The sequence below is a fragment of the Batrachochytrium dendrobatidis genome (genome assembly GCF_000203795.2).
Source record: "Batrachochytrium dendrobatidis JAM81 unplaced genomic scaffold BATDEscaffold_16, whole genome shotgun sequence".
NCBI classification, from domain to species: domain Eukaryota; kingdom Fungi; phylum Chytridiomycota; class Chytridiomycetes; order Rhizophydiales; genus Batrachochytrium; species Batrachochytrium dendrobatidis.
The window spans coordinates 24,166-42,670 of NW_006281114.1; the positions used below are offsets into that span (position 1 = coordinate 24,166).

Below are 18,505 nucleotides of genomic sequence, written 5' to 3' on the forward strand. Positions count from 1 at the left end.
GCAAGTCGGATTGTCGTCGCGATACACGAGTGATGGTTATTCATGTCTTGAATCAACTGAATCATTACCGATATTTGCAAAACATCAAGAGTGACAGTTTCTTATCTCATTAACCGTAAACTCCATATCAACCCAAATACAAAATCAATCAATCTGTAGTGTTTTAAAGGGGTTAAATGACTTGTCCTTTTTATAAAAACTTGCAAGACAAAATCAATATTGGATAGGAGGTTGGTAAAAACGCTGGCAATGTTGGAAAATAGTGGGAAAGTGAAGATCAATAATATGGTATTTCCAAAAACTATCCACGCCAAGTATAGTTGACATTATATAGTTAACGGCCAATCTAATCGTTCAACGTAGTTGGTTTCTGAATCTTGACAGGCTGGAAACTAGCCAAATCGATTCCTTTCAATTTCAATAGTGGCTCTGCATGTGGAGGAACAAGTTGTCGATTCAATTCAGGCTGAATTGAAAGCTCCAGTGCTGAAAAGTTGAAGAGCTCTGGAAGATCCCGTCCATTAGGCAGCTTGGTCTCTGGCTTCTTGATTTCATCAAAAAAGGGATGTATCATTGCTTCAACGGAACTCGGACGATTGGTGGGTGTGTATTCTAAAAGCTTGGCAATTAGCTCCAATGACTCTGTAGTAGTTGTCCGCGACCTAAACACCTTGCTCCATGGACATGCCTTAATCTGGGGGAATTTGTAATCGGTATAATTAGGATTCATGGACTTGATTTGCTCGCGGGTAGGTGTGCCAAGCATCTTAATAATTTCTACAAGCTGATCGACGCCAGATTCACCCGGGAACAGCGGCTGACCAAGCATTAATTCAGCCATAACACATCCACTTGACCAAACATCTATGCTAACATCGTAGTTTGTGCTCCCGAAAATCAACTCTGGCGCACGGTAATATCTAGAGCAAATGTAGCTTACGTTGGGTTCGCCAGCTACTAGAATTTTGGCACTACCAAAATCACATAGCTTCAAGATACCAAGATTAGGGTCCAACAATAGATTCTGAGGTTTGATATCACGATGGCAGATTCCAAGAGAGTGAATATAGGCTAATGAACGAAACAATTGATACATGTAAAGCTTAACACTCAACATGGGCATGGATTGCTTCATCTTTGCAAAATGCCTTGACGCTCTATAAACAGTTTCAGGAACATACTCCAGTACCAAATTTAAAAACACCTCGTCTTTTTTTTCACCGTTGGAATAAAAAAACGCCTGCAATGCAACAATGTTGGGATGTGCAACTAGACGCATAATCTGGAGTTCACGGTTCTTGAAGCGCTTATCTTGAAGAACTTTTTTAATGGCGCCAAACTCTCCAGAAGGAATGAGTTTTGCTTGAAAAACAACGCCAAACGACCCGTTGCCAATTACTTTGTTATTAGAATAAGACAATTCGATTGCCTCGCCAGTTTTACCGTCATTTGCTAAAACTGTGATAACTTTTCCGGCATCAGGCTCGTCTAAAGCATTGAAATTGGCAGAGTCCTGGTTAAAAGTATGTCAAACACAGATTAACAAAGCACAGTGATACATACTGCTAAGCTTGATGCCGTTAATTACATTAGGAGTATCCTGGGTCTTGGAGGCACTGCTCTCCATAGACGTCATGGGATTAACCGCCGTACGTTTTTTCGTTGACATGGTCAATCAATTTATAGTATTCTGAGGCTGATTGATAAAACCGAACCAAGGATTAAAAGAAATAAGTGAGATGTTCCAAATGCCTGCTGAATGGCCAATCTGACAAAAGCAAGATTCAACAAAAGATTGAAACAAAATCAAGTGGATGATGCAGATATGCAAGTCGCATCAATCGAGTTGAAGTTACACAAAAACGACAGGTGGTCGATTAATTAAAAGGCAGTGATGGAATGAGTTTTACAAACCAAAACAAGATGATATAAACAAGTAGCACAACCAAGTAGCAGATCAAAGATTTGCAAGGTACGTTAATATAAATCATGTGTTCCATGTATGTGGGTAGACGCAAAACATGTGGTTATACCAAAAATCATTAAAGCAAGCCAAGGCAGCAGCGAATTATTGGTGCAGATAATATGGCAAAAAATAAGCATTGTTTAATTCCAATCATGTGGAAAAAGTCACATGAAAACCACGATGACGATCGATTGATGGCGATGCACCGATAGTCATTCCAGAGTTTGTATAAAAAATAAAAACAATAAGTTAGTAAAGTGTCAATCCATGGATGAGTGTGAGGTACAAGAGCAATATGTTGGATGATGACAGGTCGACAAGCCAATACAATCATATATGACTTTAGAAAAGTTTATGGCAAATTATTGCAAGCTCACAAGAACCACAACACTTGGGCCTGTAAAACAAGCAACTACACTGAAAGCTGATACAGTTGAGCGAATAAAGATTGTCAATCTTATTGAAAACGCTGATAAATCATTTCCAAAGTATAGCCAGTGGCTGTATTTGCTTGAATACAAGGCAAGTGTAGTGTGACGAATCAAAACTCGACACTTGGTTATTAGACGAGGTTGCGAAAACCAAATTCCAAAACCAAGATGATCGGATGAGTTGCTTACACCCAAAATGACTAGAGACATTGTAGTAGATATCAGCAACTGGAAAAAAATAGGATTGTGACAGGTGCGGAGTGTCGGAGTATTGGTTACTACATGTTACAGTCGTATTGATGTAGAGGCCATTAAACAAGAGTTTACTAAACTCGTTGACAAGGTTGACTGGCTGTTCTCCTGGTGATCAGCATACATATTGTATTCCCGAGACATGCAATCATGTTCCCTCAAACTAGAGTGCAAATGTATCACAAGATTTTAGGATACAAAGTGGAGGTTAGAAGCACCAGAACAATCAAACCCAATATCTGGGTTCGGGCTTGGTGGTCGTGCAATGTATGTCTATACCAAATGTGAAGAATAGCTTCAACAGTATAGCTTGTATCATATGATGGACATTGTGGTCAAAAGGGCCGAGAATGTCTATTCAAGTAGTCAATTTGTAGTAGGAAAGCGCAACGAGTATTCAACTGTTGGCTATTCCAAAGCAGAAGAGACAAGATGAATACAAGTAGTCCATTCTATATGATAGTGAGTCAAGTCATACAATGCACAGGTTGTTGTAAAGCAACACTCTTCCAGCCAGCAGTGCATTTCTTGAAACAAGTCATGGTAGCATAATCAAATATAGAGTACATGTCCATTACAGTAATCCAAGTCCTACCTAGTGACAAGTAAATCAGTGGGTTTGAGTCAAGCAGAAGGTTCTGGAGTAAGAAGGAATACCAGTGTGCAAAACGTAGAAAAACTTGGTCAAGAGTAAGTAGTCAGGCTTAAGTTGGTGATGAAAGGTAAATCAAGTGGAGTATTCAATAGCCAACAAGTGCTTTGTACGAATGGACTCGACACGCAAAAATGAGTCTAGTCGAGCTGCGAGAAAGAAAATCAGACAGATAGCCACTGCTAGTTGAGCTGAGGACAAATCCCTACGTTGATATCAAGACAAGATTCCTAGTGTGGTGGGTTTAAATTAGAACAATGGTGTCGACTGTCGATATTCACAAATGAACCAGGTATAGAAGATGCCAAAGGTCTTTGTTCTGGGCTAGAATCACAAAAGTTAATATTGACAAAATGCAATGTTTTGGTATCAACATGTCTGGTCACAGCACAAAGCTTACTTGGTTTATACTGAACGAATTCACTGAACTGATCAAGAGCTAGGTTGATACACTTTAAAAATCCCTAGTTCAGAAAGAGTCGGGTTAGTCTTTTATCAAGACAATTGTAGGTTGAAAAAGGTGAATGGGATAATGCAAGACTAAAATAAACAAATTTTCACTGCCATAAGCTCAGGTTGTGGAATGAATGACTAAAAAAGTATCAGTTGGCCAGAAAATAAAACTAGGAACTGGGTACTGTTGGTAAAGGGTAAAGCAAGGCATCATCAAGTCTGACTAACCCACTACACAAGAGTGTCAAGGTAGAAATAACGTCAAGCTAATCCTAACCAAAGCAATAAAGCAAAAAATTGTACAAATGCTTCAAAGAAACCGGTGAAGCAGTGATTATCTTTAGACACGAGCTGAAAACCAGGGGTGCGAGACCAGAGTTTACTCGAGTGTATATTACATTACACAGTAAAACGGGACAAACAAAATAATGGGGCTGATGTATAATGACTGGATACAGTGATGAAAAAAAATAGAACGGAATTATAGGCCCAGTGGTTTGGATAAATATCCGGAAAAAAATCAGTGGGGTGCACTGGTAAAAGCTAATAGATCGAAGTCATGCTCTACCAGTTGGCTGCATCAAGAAGCTTTTTCAAGTAAAGATACGATCTCTCAAATAAAAGGGAGTACAGTTTGAGAGCTGCCATACCTCAACGATAATGCTTGAATAGTGTACTGTTGATTAGAGCAAGGTAGTCCTGAATTATAAAACCATATTATACAAGTATAGAATGTCAGGTGGATATAAAACGCATCATGCTAGAAGTTGTAGTACAGCCCAAGTGTCAAATCTGTGTTTCAACGGGTACCCAATGCACTCAATACTACTCAAGTGGTCCATCATCCATTCCACTCCATACACATAGCTCAGTATCGATCATCTAAGAATACAGTGATTGGATCGTCACAGCAAAAAGCCGTTGCTAAACATACTGAATATAAAACTATCCAAGTAGTCGGGAATGCTTTCATGTCAATCCTACAGCAATATATTCACTAATGCAATATGCTATGCCAACATTCTTCTATGCATCTCTGTATACACATTTGCTTATTTACAGTAAACAATACAAGACTGCTTGTATATCTAGTGGATTTGGCGGCTTTTATGAAATCCTGGTTAATTTCCAAGAATTAAAATATGACAGGCTTTGTCAATATATGGAAGTATCATGGAGTACGAAATAGGAAAATCCAACTGTCCACGTGGTATTCTGTCCGCTTTCAATAGTTGGAGTGTGGTGATATACAGCATAATGATAACAAATAGGGATTTTTTTCATATATGCTAAGCTCTATCCAAACTACTGTAAAATAATACAGCACTGATGGAAGCAGGATTGAGCAGCAAGACAGTTGTACTAGTTATCGGAAAATCCAAAGCAGACTTGGTACATTCATGCATAAAACAATACAGCCAATAGGAAAGCATCTTCATCTCTATCCTACTGATTACATCCATGTACCAGATAAGAAGAATAGAACCCGAATTGCATAGCTTTATGGCTTGCTTTTGTAATGGCAAAAAAATTCAATTCCGCTTGTATTCACAACGACGCGCATGTCTGCAAACATTTTCAAATGCGTGTTTATAGAACAAATACATTGACAATGGCAAGGGTCTAGAGCCAAAAATGTGCTGTATGACTATGAGGGAGGAGCGGAAAATAAGTAATGCGTTACATATAGGCCTAAGCCATATTAAATTAACGTTATAAACGAATGATTGTGGGTGGGATGATGACAGCATCATTGCATTCAAACTGGATACAGCCAGCCGAGAAAAAAAAGAGGAGCCACATTGCAGAAATATTTTAAGCGTGACAGCCTCTTGCTCGCTGATGCCTTATCTACACTACATGCCATTGTAACCTATATGCCTCGCATAGTCTGCATCGCTGAGTGCAATATCACTCATTGTAAAATGTGTCATTGATGCGAGACAGCCGTTGCAAACCACTACCACCCTATCCATCACATCTTACACAATACCGAACATGCCACGTTGAGCGCAGGATAGGCTCAACTGGAACATAATGATATCTGCTGGGCCGTATGCGGATTTTCTACCTGTAGCATGGTCTCCATTTCCATCACTGCATAGGCAAAACAACGACTTGCTGAAGCTGCTTACACGCTATCCAATAGATAAAATCTTGCAAGCTTCGCTGTTTCATTTAAACAGTCATGACAAGCAGAATACACAGCTGGAAGCACAGCTGCATTTTCTAGACAAGCATCTTGGTAGAAACACTGACACTCTTGTATGCGTATGAGGGTTGACAAGTTACGTTTCCAAGTCATGCAACGTACCTGAAATCAATAAGCACTTTGCCACACGACGGATTGACTAGTATGAGGGAAACTGACGTGTTGGGTTTATTGGGTCTTTAAAGTCAACCCGAAAAAAACATTACAAAGTCCGCCCACATGATAATACTAGATAACAAATAAACTAGTCAAATTCCATTACGTGTGGTTTCTTTAGTATGCTTGGATCTAGACCGATACGCAAGTCGTATCAGTAGATACTGCACACCACAAACTTGTCGGTAGTGCGAGCTTGTAGACTCTGTATTTGGTATGTCATCCTCGAGCTCACCGCACTACCCACTGAAATAAACTATATACTCTCACACCATTTTTATTATTACTCATCTAAATTGCACAAGTATGCACATTCCAGATATAAAAGTCAATTGTAGGAATCACACCATAAACAAAGCAACCTTTTTGTTGTCAATGTTTCTGCTACGGTAGTTGTACAGATAAAAGTTGAGATCGCCATTGCCTTTACCAAACTTGAGCTCTTCAAGGAAAAGATGGTTATCCATAAACTCGAGGCAATTAAATACATCAAATCCAGCCTTGGGTTTCAAAAAAATATTGGATAGGAAAATACAAATAATTAGTACAAGTGGAGATCTAAATTGTTGAATTGTAAATAAATTCGCAATGGACCAATTAATGTGTACCTTTTTAGCTAGAATGAGAGCATCATTGATAAGAAGTTGAATACGCGCAGGATCCTCTCCCATACCCATGGGTGCATAATGAAACAAGTATGCAGCATTGATATGCGAATGGACCGGATTTCCAATTACAGTCGAAGGTAGAGAATAAAACGAAAAAAAATCGGTTACTTTTTTCTTTTGGTCATCCTATAACAGCAGTCAATGGTAAGAATAGTCAGCCATTGTAGAATCCAATGCATCAAAAATATCATCATCGTATTATGCGTACATAGACCACATATGAATACATGACTTTATCCACTGGAAGAATCCAATGCGCAATCTCTTCTTCTGTCATGTCGTGAAAGAGCTCGAATCGAGACAGATACTCGCTCATCAGTTTCTTGACTTGAGGTACATCCTCCAGTGTCATGGGACGCACTCCAGGCGTCTTAGGTTCCTATACACACGCCACAATGGCAAAAATTAGATGTCATGAAGCAACTAAAGATAAATGAGCATTTCATCCTACATCGGGCATCTTGTACAAACGAATCATACGCGCCATGGTCATATTGCGAGGTATGTAGGAAAACCCAGTATCGACCAGTTTCTTTGGATTAAGAGATCGGTGATAGTATCTGCAGGTAGACACGGGTGTAGGGAGATACACACCAGCAGTATATGCGGCTTGGAATATACCAGCAAGATTCACTCGTCTGGTGATTTCTTTGATCAGAACCGGTGCAAGTCGCTTTGATCGAAGTTTTTTGTGAACGCAAAGAAAGTTGATTTCAACCATTGGGATTTTACTTTGGAGATTAAACCAAATTCAAAAGTAATACATGAGATACAAAAAATAAACCAGTTTTGATACAATTCATGCAGACTTACTTTGTGCGAACGTTTACAGTAGCAGGAGTCGCCCCAATAAATCCAACAAGTTTCTTACTTGTTTTGGCTCGTACACCCACGTGCCAGTCAGATCGCCATCCTGGAGGCATCAGTGCCCATTTCAAAAACTCGGCAGAATAATCAAACCTCAGCGTGGCTTCGTCGTCTTCAACATAGTTGGCGGATAATAGCTGATACACATCCTTGATTTCTTGCTCATCTTCAAAGTTGAGCAACGTCCATTCAAATTCCTTGTGCAATGGGTAAGGATCTTGCTGGATTTCTTCAGGCTGTTTGTTGGGTTCAATCACACCATCTGTGCTCACTTCTTCATCTAAACAAGAAACAGGAATTAGATTTATGGTTTGGCATCTTTGGAAACGAATGATTTCAATTGTCATATGGATAGTATAGGGTGGATCAGTACCTGTGCGAGCAACTGGCTGAGTGTTCCAAAACCTGTATTGGCTCATATCTTCTTTGGGAAGCTTTTTTTGCAATGCTTCGTTGGCAGGAGATTGCATCATTTTGAGAGTATTCAACTATTTGATTAGATTCAATCAACGAGATTTGAACCAGACAGTTGTCATTGGGTTTAGTAAATGCCGAGTTAGATTGACAAGCATTTTTATATAAAAATGGTTTATAGAATACCTTTTCCATGATCTTTTCAATCCGCTCGACACTTGCCTTGTCCTTTTGACAATAAGATGGGTTTCAGTAGATTGAACTGAGTTAGTGGGTTGAAGCAGTTGATTTATATGATAATACAGATTTGGGTTGGACTGCAGGTATGCCCACTAATGTGCATAGATGAAGCAAACATTCCTGATAATGTGTATAGATAAAGCAGATATCCATCAGAACAATGGAAGGTGTCTAAATACTGATATTGACCCAAGTGTTCATGATAAAGCGGACAACTTGCGAATACAGCAAGCAATAATTGTACCTGCACATCGACTTGAGATTGTGAAGCTGCAGTGCTGGTAGAAGCAGCACTTTCTTTTGATGATTTGATAGAATCAGCTGCTTGTTTATCGTCTGCAGTCATAATAGTATACAAAGGACACTGGATAATCTGTTGAGAATCTGGATTGATTTATTCAATAATTTATTTCTACTCTTTTCTCGCACAACAAATGCTCTCATCTTGTCTAGTGTTTCCTATTTCCACAAACACATTCCACTTTCAGCAGTGTTGAACATTTGATTGTGCAAGGAAGAGAGTCTAGAAATAAATTATTGAATAAATCAATCCAGATTCTCAACAGATTATTCAGTGTCCTTTGTATACTATTATGACTGCAGACGATAGTGTTTAGAAAACACGTTTGCAAGTTTGCCAACTAAAAAGAAATATTGATCACATTCTCATCACAAGGCATCAATCATGAAACTCGGTAAATATTCACTCTGATTTCATCTCATGTTGTTTATTGATACCATGGAAACATATCAAAACTCTACGCGCCGTCTGATGGCGCGTATGCTGACGAATCATCGTCTGCCCGACCGCCTTTAGCAACTATTTGAGTCAGTGAAGATCCTGGATGGCTTTGAAATGGTAAATATCCACTTGTTCCTAACGGCTTGGATAGTTTCACCTTCTACTCGGTAGCAGTCGAGTCAAACATTCAGCACAAGACGAATCAGTTAAAAGGTGCTTGATTGGTGATGTGTCACAATTCAACACATGCATCACGGATCAACGCCTACCTTTATAAACTGTGAGCTACCAGGTGATCCATCTAATCATATATGTAGGTGGATTCAATGTGAGTCATGCCATGATGAATACAAGCCTGTATAAAATAAAATTCTAACCTGTTTTGGCTTTTTTGAGTGTGATTTTGCGAATCGGAGATGGCTTACGCTGTTTCTCTGCAATCACAACCCAAACATCAATTATCAAGTTTAATCGTGTCTATACAAGTAGATTCACTCGCAATGCCTTACTTTTCTTTTCAAGACTAAATTCCTTGTCAGTGTCTGAATCATTGTTCATGCCAGGGGTAGGCGAAGATAACCGTTCACTGGAAGCAATTCTAAAGTACATTGCATCAGGATAGAAAAACAAGGTTAGCACTCTACGCAATCCAGTAAGATCTTATCTACATACTTGCGACTAGCTACACGGGATGATGTTCTACCCAATCCAAGACACTTTTCCAAATGAGGTGCAAAACGAACAGAAGGAAACAAATTCTGGCAATTGAAGCATTGGTACTTTTCGCCATTGGTTTGAGAAGGATTGGCACCAAATATATCTAATCCTACACCTGAGGCTTTAGATTGCCAGTTACAGTATAACATTGTGAATGATCGATCGTGAAAAAGAATACACTAGTGTAGACTGCAACTCACCATATTTTCGACAACTAGCAGTTATGAAATATGAACAAGTATTAGGGTTATAGCATAAAAGTGGACACATAGTCACAACATGCAAGCGTATCTTGCCTGGTGTGACAGACTTGGCAAGTCCGTTGATCTATCTTGGCTCTCCGATGGACATCAAACATAATCTCGGTTACAAATTCACCAAAAATATCCTCCCATAGCAAGCCGACCTTTTGGCATTGAGTCAGTAACTCTTGAAACATCAGAATGGTATGTTATTTAATGCGCAAGTACCATAAAATCTTTACACGCATCGGATAGACCTGCTAGGATGGATGTGCCTATTGACCCACTGGTACTCATTGCAGATGTGTCCATGACTGCCATATCTGTAGATAAAGCATTCGAGCCTTCACGTTTAATCAAAGTACTTGCACTACATACACCAACCGATTTCCAAAAGCAATGGCATTCATGCCAAAAGGTTAATTCAGTGCCAAGAGTCAAAGTGATCAAAGAAGATAGAAATGCATGGGATGAAAAAGTCGATACACATATGGCTAGCGGATACTGCAAAAGTGGAGCAGCAACACTTTGCCATTCAAATCTACTTGCAGTAAAGTAGGAATCATCAACGAATGGTTTGACAAGAAGGAATTGGCACCAGAATAAAGTATTCTATATCATCATGACATACGTTGATTGTTTATGAGGCTTGAAAGATGTATGTGGCAAAGGAGGAAATGACATTGGAAACCGTTTGGATGAATGCTCAATTCTATTAAGCGTTGAGCAAGAGTTTGGAGTAAATTCAGAGTACGCGACACAAGACTCACCATCAGGGGATTCGCGTATATAAACTTGGTGTTGAAATCATGTTGCCAATCTGGATCACTTTATGACTGAGCAAGCTCTCCAAAACCCATGAATATATCAGGTCAAATCATAAATACATTCGAATCGCTTAGATTACGTTTATTATATTGCTTTAAACAAACTATCAACTCGTTTGAATCCATAATTACAGTGCAGAATCAAACGCAATTTAATTTATTGTTCCAAAGGTTTGACAAATAAGCACCTCGATGCCCCATTACCAACACTTGATCTTCGCTTAGCCAATCGAGGTTTGTTTCCAACCTGTTGGACTTCAACAAACTCTTCTTCGTTGCGTTTCTGCAAAAGGGTATATCCCTTGACCCATTTGGTGTACATGGCATTTATACCAGATTCTAAATGGCGTACCCACAGTGGGGTATCAAACAGCGGCATAGAATCACGTGTAAGAAACAGCCGTCTGCGAAGATCTATTGCAAGACCAAAAGGAACAAAAATGTGTGTTGGGCGGGTTGCATTGGGATAGAATACTTGCTTGGTATCAAATACGGGTAGATTGGGTAATTGCTGCTCAGGAGTGGACGTATCTGTCGCTGTATTTTCGGCTGGTAAAATAGTGGCGCCAATGTTTTTAGGCAGTTTGGTTTGTTCTACTGGCTGATGCCTTCCAGACCACATATCGATTCGAGTCCATCCCCAACGCAAACTTTGAGCAAGCATGACAGACCGCTCCTCATATTCTTCATAGCTGTTTACAACCATCAAGTGTCCCAATAGATTTCCATCACGAAGACGATGAAGATCAATATCTAAGCCTTGGCAGTTACGACTGGACCTGTCAACGTTGGGAATATAGTGGCGATCTGTCGAGTGCCACGATCCTGTAGCATAGGCAACCGATGCTGCTACACGAGAACACATTTTAAAATCGTATTTGGGATAGGTGATGATGGGCGTACCACTCCAAAGAATATCAGCTGCTGTTGTGTGCGCATTGCATTCGGGTGTGTCAAGAAACACATCTGCAATACGTCCACGATGAATATGTAAATGCTTTGGCGCAACATCTAAACATTTAAACAGCGTCAGTATTCAATGCATCAAAGCATGGCCAATACACCATGAATACATACCAGTGAAAATCAACCGGCGTGAAACTGATTCACCAACCAACTCGACCGCCTTGCGTCTCAAATGCGCTTCGCCAGCAGGTGGAAATCTCAAAAGCCACAAAATAGAATTCGGAACTCTAGACAAGATACGCATCCATGTAGCAAAAATATGTGGATCAACTTTATACAGTTGGTTGAAATTAGCAAAAATCACTGTATCTTCTGCAAGCCAAGGAAAAAGCTCGTGTCTCATTTTCAGTCTGCGTATTTGTTCCTTGCGCCAGTGCTGAATTTCAGATGATGTGAGAGCCATGACATCAAGCTCATGCGGAACGGCAGATGATGGTTGACTAAAAGTCGCTATTGGAAGTGTAATGGATGCTAGATCAATTGCACTATTACTGTCTTCAAGTCCATATATGCCAGTGTCCAATTCAAAAATAATTTGATCAATCTTTGAATCGTGATGTTCACGAAATCCTTGCCGATGATCATTAACAAAAAATGAGTGAGGCATATACACCATGGCTTCGGTATACACTCGATTCCGATCATCACCCTTGACAACAGGACCACGAGCAATCAGTTGTTTTCCGGGTGGAACCACCTCGTCTTGTCGAAGTGGTTCACCACAAACGAATTTTTGAGGAATTGCAATCTCGTCAACAATCATGTAATCGATCCAGCGTGTCTTGAGATGATCAAAAAACAAAATATTGTCATTTTCATCAGTCGAAGTAACTCCAGCATTGCCAGAAACAGGATCGTCAAACTCGGAATCATCATCACCGGCATAGCCTTCATCGTCAGAAACATCGCATTCGACTACATCTGGGTGTTCAGGATCATTCACACGCCCAGCTCCCATTGTTCCAGCAAAACCCATGAGAGCAATTTGAATTGGTGCAGGTCGAGCAGCAAAAATCTCATTCCGTCCACCTTTGGTGTAGCCGTTCAAATTGCACAAGACGTGAATACGATCCACAAATGCAATGCGCTCAGTAATCTGTTGAGTGGTCCACTGTGATACATCAAGAAAAACATCAGATCCTCGCTCAACCGTTGCTCTATAGGGAGATCCGTCAGATGGTGATAGCGAGTAGCAAAACACTCTAAAGCGAGACTTGTCATGCATTCCAAAGACAGATTGCATCAAATGTGCTAGAGGATGGTTGGTAAAATCAGACGAAACGTAGCCAATATGAATGCGATCTGAAGGAGGCGGAACAGAGTATGGGTATGGATACTGCAGAGACCGAATTAAAGCAGCGGCTAGTTTTGAGTCGGATGCTGTGGAAACAGCATCTGTTATGATACCTGTTTTGTTTTTATTAAGGGATCTTAGTCCAAGGGTTCGTGGACGATCAGGAAAGCCAGGAAACCAATCACTGGTCGTTGCATTCCAAAACACTCGCTCCGCATTCCGTCGACTAATTTCGCGTACCATCCATGCCGGAAGGGATTCGTAGGTAAACGTATGAAATGGCAATACAGTAGGAACACCTCGTGGCACAGTTGCAGCACCGTCTACAAGTTGTTTTAAAACAATATTTTTGATGACTTCAAGATTCTGATCACGCGACTCCCATGAACACACAAACAGTAGCGAGTTGACAAAGTTGCAAAATGCTTCTACAAAATCAGGTTTGACTGCCAAAGCCCGACGGTATAATTCGATTGCTTCGTCGACCCGATTCAAATCTTTGAAAACATTGGCCAAATTTGCCAAAGCAATATAAAAATCGGGCTGAAGTGCAATCGCACGTTGATAACATGAAATGCCTTGCTCCATATTCCCTCTATCTTTAAGTGCAGATCCCAAGTTGGTGTACAAATGTACGTGATTGGGATTCAATGACAGTCCCACCTCGTACCACTGAATAGACTCCTGGATACGTCGAGGAGCAAGCAAGATACCCAAATTATTGCATGTATTGGCAGCAGGGAATATGCTAAGTGAAACGTAGTAAAACTTGACGGCCAAATTGGCAAGACTCGAGTCTTGATAGATTTTGGCAAGTGTTTGCAGAATATATGAAGTGGTAGGATGATGAGTCGCGTCTGAATGCAGCTGTTTTTGTTTAATTAGCGCAACGACCTGTTCGGGAGTGATTAAAGGAGGAGGAATAGTAGGAGAAGACGTTCCTTCAAAGATGCCAACAATATCGATTCCTACTGCAACCAATCCCTTGAGATACTCTTGCTTGGCCGCAGTAAAATCATTTGTAGCAAACAGTAAATTTCCTTTTGCAAAATACAAATCACGGCGTCGTTCAACGGTAAAGCCACTTCCTTCACCTGGCACAACACCACCCGATGCACGCAAGAATGCGATGCGCTTACGCTTTCGCTGTTCTGCTTCAAACACGGTTTGAGCAAAATGTCCGTCCATGGCAGGAATTGCAGAAAGTGGTGATGAGCCAGCGACAGGAGCAGATAGTGTGATGGAGTCGAATCGTTCGTCGGGAGTAAATTCATTTTCCATCAGTGTCTCTATAGTGCTGTATACATCAATTGCCTCTTTCCATCTACCCTGAGTGCTCAGTAAACCTGCCAGATTGATGCTAGCATCCCAATATTTGGGACGGATTGAGATGGCGATTCTGTAATAATGTTCGGCAAGATTCAAGTTGGTTGTAGGATCCGAGGGAACAGGAGTGACTTCTGAACCTGCAATGATTTCAGTGTGTGTAGGAGCATGCCCTTTTGTAGCAGTATTTTGTGCAAGAGCCTAATGTAATTGAAAATGGTTTAAAAACAAAACGGGATTCAAGTATATAATGCAAGATCACGTACTCTATGTGTAGTTCCCAAATTAGAGTAAGCCTCTGCAAATTGGGGTTGCATCTGTAGAATCATCTTATTGTAGTAGATGGACAAACTGTGTAGATTGAGCGAGTAGCAAGTACAGCCGAGTAGCAATAGTGTAGGTAGATGAGTTTGGTTTGCATTGCACAGATCTTGAAGGATGGGCAATGCACCGGCATAGTCCTGGGCATTATACTTTGTGTGAGCAAGTTGAAGCAGATATTCGAACCATTCTTTGCGATTAGCCTGCGGTTGGACATGACCGACCAGAAGAGGAGCAGCGGAACTTCCATACGGAGGCAGCACAAGGGGCGAAGCGTTAGAATGGTAAGAATCTGAACGAAGTGGTAAAGGTTGTTGATACACGACAGGTGTGTAAGTGCCAAAATTAGGATGACCACTGATATCAGCAGTAAAATGACCAAAAGAAGGACCATTTGCCATATATACATAGCTAGCATATGGATACAAAGGAGTAGAATGTGAAAGAGGGAGTTGGTTTGCAAGATGTTGATCCTGCTGAATCAAATAAGGATGTGATATATGTTGTTGGTCCTGAAGTAAATAAGGATGAGCACGATATAATTGCTGTTGGTCTTGAAGTAAATAAGGATGAATGTAAGCAGATGGTTGCTGATGTGGGAAATACAAGGCTCGTGATATTGGAGATTGAATGGAAGGTTCATGTGAATAAGAAAGACCTAGAGCGATCTGTTGCTGTAGATGAGGCTGCAGCAATGGCAGTTGTTGGGGAACATTAGCATATAAAGGCATCATATGTTTTTGAGCAACTTGAACAAACTCGACACTATCCGGAATCTGGTCAGAGGAAGGAGCGCAGTTCAAGTTTGGGATAGAAGCTCGAATAGAAGGGATTTGCTGAACAGTCGAGTGTGAATGCCACATCAATGACTGGCTCAATGGAGCAGGTTCAGTATGAGAAAGTGGATCCGAATGCTGGTGTAAAGAAGGGTCGGAATATGCCGTTGCCAGGGGATGATGAGGTATAGCCAGAACCCTACTGTCAGGAATAATGGGATCTATCAAGTGTTGAATTCGACGCAGAGGATGTTCAGACTGTTGCTGATATGGGGGTTCAGCACGTGGTGCTGCTGGATCACAATCAGTGTTCATGGAAGACAGTAGTTCTGTGATGGAAAGAGCTCGCTTATGTCCAGTTGAGGCTGCTTGCTGTCTGTGGAGTGTATCAATGGCTTGAATAATAAATCAGTTTATGCTTGAACAGTTGTGCAGAGAATCAAAAACTTACCAGAATCGCTTGAGCTAGCATGGCTCATGGCTAATGGATGCTGCATGACTGTAGTCGAAACTGCCATTCGAGACTGACGAGTCGTGTCCATAGAATTGCTCGAATGGCTACTGACTGAATGCAGACTACCAGAAGAAACTAAAGGAAAGAGTTGGTCTTTAGTCTGCACGACACCGTGAATCCAACCTTGAGCTTCTGAAACAGTTGAAGTGAGTTGATGCAACCTCAACACAGCATCTGATGCTGTGTTGGACTGTCTTTCGTGGCTGTGATGAGTGTGCTTATAGTCATTGAATGAATTCTTGTCCATAAGATTGATGGTTGGTGTCTGTTTTCGACTGTCTTGCTTTTCCTTGACACTGTCTTGTCTTGCTTTTGAATTCATCGATTCGCACTTTAATACAATCATAAAGTTAGAACATAAATGAAACATTTTATAATCAGTTCTACTTACTCGCTCAGGAGTGGGTCTTGCTATGGAATACAATGGTCGTAGTTGGTTCGAACTTGCTCCCGGTCCATAACTAGGTCGACGGTTGTATTGATGACTACGTCGAGTGTAATTCACACCATAATGTGCAGGCTCTGTGTATTCCTGATTGGGATCAAATCCATTACTATAGAGATTACTACGACTGTTTCTATTACCTTGAGAGTGTGCGTCATCATGACCTGCTGCATCATTTACATGACTGTGAAGGTCAGTTTGCTGGCTTATACTGGGCAGTCGCATCGTCAGAGGCATATGAACTAATTCATTGTCATGGCGTGATAGTCGCTTGCGAACTATTCTCAATCCACTAATCGAATGGCTTTCTGCATGATGATAGGATGGCTCAACAGGTCCTTGGTGCTGAACTAATTGTGAATCGGTACTATAGGGTTGCCATCTCCGTTGTGAGGTAGTGTTGCTGCTACTGGCACTGCTTGCATTGCTTTCAATGCTGTCACAGCTATCATTGCCATCATCCAATGTGTGCATCGTCGCATAGGGTCTTGCTCGATCCATGCTGCTCTTTTAGATAGTGTAGCTTATGAATAATATGGCTTATGGATAGACTCCAGAGTGGTCCAATATACAAAACTTGGTAGCAATCCAACCAATAATACTCTACAAATGGTAAGAACTGCCATGATTTGATAATAACAAAATGGTCACGCATTCATTAAGTTGGTATCACTTGGTGCAAAAATGCATGTGGATACCATCAACACTCATGATCGTCTTGCTGACGCATTCCTCAATCGTCGACGAACTGTCCCACCATGTCCACTTGTTCGTCCATCATTTCTGCCAAGCAGTTTGCCTTGATGTGCATGTCGATGGTTCTGTGCTATTGGTCTTACTTTCCTAGGTCCTTGAATTAACCAAACAACACTTGCAACACTTGTTGCAACAATCAACACTACTCCTTCAATCGGTATCAACACTCCAAGTCCAATCATCACTAAGCTTCCTCCAATCAGTAGTACTCCCAGTGCTAATCACCATCAAAGGTCAACCTCAACACGTGGTGAAAGTAAGCAACTGCATTGCCAATTCAACTCACCTGCAGTCATCAACGATACAAAGAGTGTCACTGCCGCATAGAGTGTGAATATGCCAACTGGAATCGCTGATAATGCACCGGCTGTATACACAAACATCTTGACACTAGGCTCTTGTTCAAATTGCTGTTTGGCAAGTGCAACCGTGCTCATCCATAAATCCAACATATCGTGTCGGATCGCAGTAAGAAGCTTAACACAATGGGTTAATCAAGATCAACCCAAATACAAATCATAATAAAATCACAAACTTACTGCCGTCACTGCTACTCCTGTATGGCCTAGCATTGTTTGAAGCTTTGGTTGATGATGTGGTACATGAATAAACTGTCGAGTAGGGCTACGAACTGGTTGTCTGCGGACTATCATTTCGGGTGGTTGATAGATCGTCTTTGATGAATGGCACATGGGTTGATGCGGACCATCCCGTTTTCTAACTCTCCTGCGTCCAAATCTGGTCGAATCGGATGATGAAGACTCGCTCAGATTGTCTTTGAATTCTTCACAGATAGATGCTGATTCCATGTTGGGTAATGGTGTAGTGGCATGAATATCCGATACAACGCAGATAGATGGATCACATACTTGTGCTGCAGGATCTATAGAAATTAAAGATATGGGTACATTGTATGAAAACGTACTGTCCGATTGAGAGTTGGATGCATCGAGTAGTTGGCATTCGCTATTAGCCTTGGCGTCCATCTCTATTACTTTATCACTTGAGAATGCTTGAGTAGTATGGATAGAAGCCGCCTTGTCCGCTGTCAACTTCTCAGTGTTTGATACAGCTGTAGATACCAAGGTATTCTCATACTCAATCTTGCTCATCTTTGTAGATTTGTTTAAATCTTTAGATCCAACTCTACAAAGCCAATGTATTGACACTATTGCTTTGCTGCCGTATTCGCGCAAAATAAACCACTAAACAAGTGTACAATAAATGACCAGTCTCGTTTATTGTAATCAATGACTAGGTAACATTGT

The 18,505-nt window shown here is 40.8% G+C and overlaps 6 protein-coding genes across 6 annotated transcripts; all 6 read right to left on the reverse strand.

Annotated features, from left to right (window-relative positions):
- Positions 1-261: 261 nt before the first annotated feature.
- Positions 262-3,364, reverse strand: BATDEDRAFT_20902 (uncharacterized protein). The gene is made up of 3 exons (XM_006682301.1): positions 3,245-3,364; positions 1,564-1,768; positions 262-1,488 (listed from the first exon to the last, which is right to left on the reverse strand). Exons 2-3 carry the CDS (start codon positions 1,667-1,669, stop codon positions 347-349), a joined length of 1,248 nt encoding a protein of 415 aa, XP_006682364.1. The 5' UTR covers positions 1,670-1,768; positions 3,245-3,364; the 3' UTR covers positions 262-346.
- Positions 3,365-6,384: 3,020 nt separating this feature from the next.
- On the reverse strand, positions 6,385-8,662 carry BATDEDRAFT_36129 (uncharacterized protein). Its single transcript, XM_006682381.1, has 8 exons — positions 8,556-8,662; positions 8,258-8,299; positions 8,031-8,145; positions 7,604-7,937; positions 7,242-7,521; positions 6,999-7,169; positions 6,731-6,916; positions 6,385-6,622 (listed from the first exon to the last, which is right to left on the reverse strand). Exons 1-8 carry the CDS (start codon positions 8,655-8,657, stop codon positions 6,464-6,466), a joined length of 1,389 nt encoding a protein of 462 aa, XP_006682444.1. The 5' UTR covers positions 8,658-8,662; the 3' UTR covers positions 6,385-6,463.
- A 407-nt stretch (positions 8,663-9,069) lies between these two features.
- Positions 9,070-9,919, reverse strand: BATDEDRAFT_92257 (uncharacterized protein; the record flags this gene model as incomplete). The annotated part of the gene is made up of 5 exons (XM_006682446.1): positions 9,070-9,213; positions 9,323-9,354; positions 9,431-9,487; positions 9,563-9,651; positions 9,726-9,919. 5 exons carry the CDS (start codon positions 9,917-9,919, stop codon positions 9,070-9,072), a joined length of 516 nt encoding a protein of 171 aa, XP_006682509.1.
- A 306-nt stretch (positions 9,920-10,225) lies between these two features.
- On the reverse strand, positions 10,226-10,696 carry BATDEDRAFT_92256 (uncharacterized protein; the record flags this gene model as incomplete). Its single annotated transcript, XM_006682447.1, has 2 exons — positions 10,226-10,553; positions 10,644-10,696. The coding sequence occupies 2 exons, from the start codon at positions 10,694-10,696 to the stop codon at positions 10,226-10,228; spliced, it is 381 nt and encodes a 126-aa protein (XP_006682510.1).
- Positions 10,697-10,907: 211 nt separating this feature from the next.
- On the reverse strand, positions 10,908-12,429 carry BATDEDRAFT_33767 (uncharacterized protein). The gene is made up of 2 exons (XM_006682373.1): positions 11,917-12,429; positions 10,908-11,850 (listed from the first exon to the last, which is right to left on the reverse strand). Exons 1-2 carry the CDS (start codon positions 12,419-12,421, stop codon positions 10,997-10,999), a joined length of 1,359 nt encoding a protein of 452 aa, XP_006682436.1. The 5' UTR covers positions 12,422-12,429; the 3' UTR covers positions 10,908-10,996.
- Positions 12,430-17,188: 4,759 nt separating this feature from the next.
- On the reverse strand, positions 17,189-18,349 carry BATDEDRAFT_92255 (uncharacterized protein; the record flags this gene model as incomplete). Its single annotated transcript, XM_006682448.1, has 4 exons — positions 17,189-17,454; positions 17,524-17,713; positions 17,777-18,120; positions 18,163-18,349. The coding sequence occupies 4 exons, from the start codon at positions 18,347-18,349 to the stop codon at positions 17,189-17,191; spliced, it is 987 nt and encodes a 328-aa protein (XP_006682511.1).
- Positions 18,350-18,505: the final 156 nt, after the last annotated feature.